At 38.2% G+C, this 3,784-nt stretch overlaps 1 protein-coding gene across 2 annotated transcripts in view; it reads left to right on the top strand.

The window, feature by feature from the left end:
• Positions 1-3,778, top strand: part of desi1a (desumoylating isopeptidase 1a) — a 4,264-nt gene extending 486 nt beyond the window's left edge. Inside the window, exons 2-7 of one of the 2 annotated variants that reach the window (XM_005750164.1) lie at positions 23-44; positions 511-580; positions 1,871-1,980; positions 2,107-2,229; positions 2,905-3,022; positions 3,643-3,778. In XM_005750164.1, coding sequence (XP_005750221.1) covers positions 23-44; positions 511-580; positions 1,871-1,980; positions 2,107-2,229; positions 2,905-2,995 — 416 coding nt within the window. In that variant the 3' untranslated portion in view covers positions 2,996-3,022; positions 3,643-3,778. Of the gene's footprint in view, positions 1-22; positions 45-510; positions 581-1,870; positions 1,981-2,106; positions 2,230-2,904; positions 3,536-3,642 lie in introns of those variants that run through there. The other variant, XM_005750163.1, reaches the window with a different exon arrangement.
• The last annotated feature ends 6 nt before the right edge of the window (positions 3,779-3,784 follow it).

The raw sequence follows: 3,784 nt of genomic DNA, 5'->3' as shown, positions 1-3,784 counted from the left end.
CCCCCCCCCTTTTCTATTGCAGGAAAGCAGCTGGATGGGATATGGTAAGTGTAACCTCCTTATCACGAAAACACAGCTTTTACTGTAGATACATCAGGTGTAGGCCACTGACCTAATTCTGGTCCCAGGGAAGACAGCAGTGGCATTAAAAATGGTCAAAACACCTCCTGGTGGTCTGCCTGTTTGTATTTATTAATGAAGGCGTCTGGGGATGTATGTGAACTGATCAAGTGCGCTATAATTAAAAAGATTAGGCAGATACATATGATATTTTAACACTAAATAAACAGCTAGTTGCTCACTCATCCACTCATCTGTCTATGGATGGATTTTTAGTCCTTATAATTGTTGTATTCGGTAGTTTGTAAAATGCACCGTGACTGTATTAATTGTGTTATTTGGTGTGCCAAAGTGGATTAAGCGTCATGAATGGTGCTAATGTAATTTTAAATATGCTGTTATGCCACTGAGATGCTCTGACCTGGATTTACCAATGTAATAATTTTGCAGGCACACAGCTATAGTGGCATATGGTGATGAGTTCTTCTTTGGAGGGGAGGGGATCTCCAGCTGTTCTCCGGTAAGGATGTAACAAGGATGTGACGTCCATTTCACTTATATCACCAAACACCTCAGCCTTCTCCCAGACTGCTGCACACATGTGGAAAATAATTTTTGAAGGTGTTTTAGACGTGTGTCGGCTGCCTCTCATTTCTGCAGTACCTTTCATTTTTGCAGGACTTACAAAGTATACCCTGAGTTTTGAAATGGTTGTTGTCCCGAAACAAACATTTGTATGTTTGTCCCTTGGGGCCACAAATGAATCGACCAGATGTTTGTGATGTCATGATAGCGAGCAGGGGGAAACAAAGAAACAAACAAAAGCTGTGCAAAGAAGGCAAATCACAACGCCTGAGACCAGTGTGACACTTATCAAGAAAGAAAAAGTACAATTGGGTAGGTGATATTCTACAAAAGAACTCAAGAAATGAAGTTCTATCCATTTTCTTTATTTATTCGTGGGGTGATGGGTTGAGGAACCTATACCAGCTGCTGTTGGGTGAGAAGCAGGTCACCAGCCTGCACAACGCTAACACAGAGAGACGCTTCATACCTACATAGAATTTAACTATATCTACATGTACTACTCATACATATGAAAGTAGTACATACTATTATATATATACTACTATCAGTAAAGAAATGTTCAAATTTGCCTAATAATTTAGATGATAGTATATCGTATAATATACATTTCATACATCTATGGTCTGCTACCACAGCTTTATTATCATGGCAAAAGTCCACCTATTAAAAATAATTATAAATTAGTTAAAAATAATATAAATGGGTTGTTTTAATGTTTTGGCTGATTGCATATTCTTACCTGTAAGTTGAAGTATTTTACTTTTTTCCAAGACCAAATAAATGATGTGAATTCAATCATCTTTTCCTGATTTTATTTATTTATTTTTTCTAAAAAGAAAAATAAAAAAAACCTCAGTCATAACAATTAGCTTATTAGCTTAGCATTTTTCCCACCTTGGAAGTAAGGTAACACGGTAAGGTAGCTAGTAAAGTTGGCCAAGTTAGCATTGGCTCTTTGGCTTGCTAACTAACTTAAGCGTGTATCACAAATACAGAAAATTGACTCAAGAAGACCTCTTTATTTATTATTTATCTAACATTTCTTTATGCAGGTAATCCCATTTTATGCTCAATGTCTCACTTACTAGCGAGAGTTGTTTTAGACATGCATAATAAAATTAAAACAATAGAAGCTAATAGTGCAGCAGCTTCCTCAGACCATCACTGATTTACTCTTTAATCATGTTTCTGTTTTATGACACATTTTCTTTGTTTTTGGCAGGGTGGGACTATGCTGGGGCCTCCTGACACAGTGGTGGAGCTCGGTGAGACTGAAGTCTCTGAGGAGATCTTCATGGATTACCTCTCTTCCCTGGGAGAAAGCACATACAGGTCAGTTTCTTTCCCGCATACAGAAAAGCTCCAAGCTCCTTACATAAGTAATGTATAATCAGGAGATAGTCAGGTTTATTATTTGAACTTTGCATGTTACTGAGTTTTTTTGTTGTTGTTGTTCAGAGGTGACAGGTATCGTCTGTTTGAGCACAACTGCAACACTTTCACCAACGAGGTGGCTCAGTTCCTGACTGGCAGGTCTATCCCGTCCTACATCACCGACCTTCCATCTGAAGTCCTCTCTACGTGAGTGAAACTCGGGCTGTCAGCTTACATTTGCTTCATTTGAGTCTGTGGTATTAATAATGTCCCTGCTCACCACTGCTCACCCCATGACTGTGAATGTGTCCCATTGAAATCTGAACAAGGCGGCAAGTCTTTGAACGCCACATTAGTCGTCTAGACCTCCAATTGCAGTGAAGTTATGTACTATTAGTCATGATCGCAGCTAAATTATGAAATGTGTTTATTATTAAGCATTAATTATAAACTACAGTGTAGCTTTGATATGTTGCCATACAGTCTTGGATGAAGAGGAAGAAATTTTAAATTTGGCCACTAAATGTTAATATAGTGCAGCCTGCAGTGGAGTTGTTTGTACTTTGCCCTGGTTGAACTTTTTGTGGTATTTAACTATTATGAAAGCTCAGTTTGAGCCTTTTTTCGCCAACAACAAGGGCAGTCATAGCAGAGGCACAAGCTTTTACCACAAATTCAGTGTGACTGCATGAAAAGGGAACAGGCAGCACTACGTTAGGCTGTTGCTATTGCTCCTATACTTTAAACATCCCTGCAGAGATTTGCTTCACATCTGCTGATGCATAAAAGTAAATATGTTGGAGGGAGTTATTGGGTTAAAAATGGGGCAGTCATTGTGCTTATGTGTTTTTAAAATGTCAAATGAAATCTCTCCATCTTTAGACCATTTGGCCAAATACTGCGGCCCATCCTGGACTCTATTCACATCGCCCCTCCGGGAGGAAACGTCATCAACGGGGGACGAAACATGTAACCTGAGAGAGTGCAGAGTAATCTCGAGGTATTCCAGTGTAGTCAGGCAGTGTGAAGTCTCAATCGTTCTTTTTTCTTTCTTCATATACATCGCTAATATATAATATAATGAATGACTTGGGATTGGGGGGGTATTATTTGACACTTTAGCTTTTCAGGAGTGAAAAGCCGTCGAGTATGTTGAGTCATGTTTTGTATAGAAGAGGTTTGAAGCACTGAAACATTGTTTTGACTTGAAAAAAACAGACTTTGTAGTATTAAGAACAGCTCATGTGGTAGCTGTAACTAATCCACCTACGATATAACTTAGTTTTGTACTGAGGTACAAAATGCTCTTTTATCTTAAAGCTGAAATTCATTTGGTCACATGTTTGATCACAATTTTCTCGCTCCGTTTGCACGACTAATATTTTTAATAACACTCACCTCTGAGGATCTTCTGCTGCTGACTACAGTGGATTTAAATCTCAGCATATCAATTTCCAGTGGATAAAGACTGACATGAACACAATGGCTGATTAATGGAGAGGTTTTTTTTTTTTTTTTTCCCATTTTGGTCAATCATGTTTTGATTTTGCACTTTTATGTTGTTAATTTTCCATCTTCTGTTCTTTTGTACCTGTAATCTTTGTCTTTGTTTGTATTTAGGTCAACTAATGTGGATGCCTACTTACATGATCGCTCCATTTGTCACAGAGTGCGATGTAACATACAGCAGGTGATTGATTGTCTATACCACGCCAAGGTTGTAAGACTAGAGTGTATAGACTGTATATAAAATATGATTGTA

Source organism: Pundamilia nyererei, unplaced genomic scaffold, assembly GCF_000239375.1.
Source record: "Pundamilia nyererei isolate P.nyererei 1_Seehausen unplaced genomic scaffold, PunNye1.0 scaffold00264, whole genome shotgun sequence".
Lineage (NCBI taxonomy): Eukaryota > Metazoa > Chordata > Actinopteri > Cichliformes > Cichlidae > Pundamilia > Pundamilia nyererei.
Note: the sequence above shows the minus strand (reverse complement) of the source record. Positions and strands in the feature narration are given on the sequence as shown.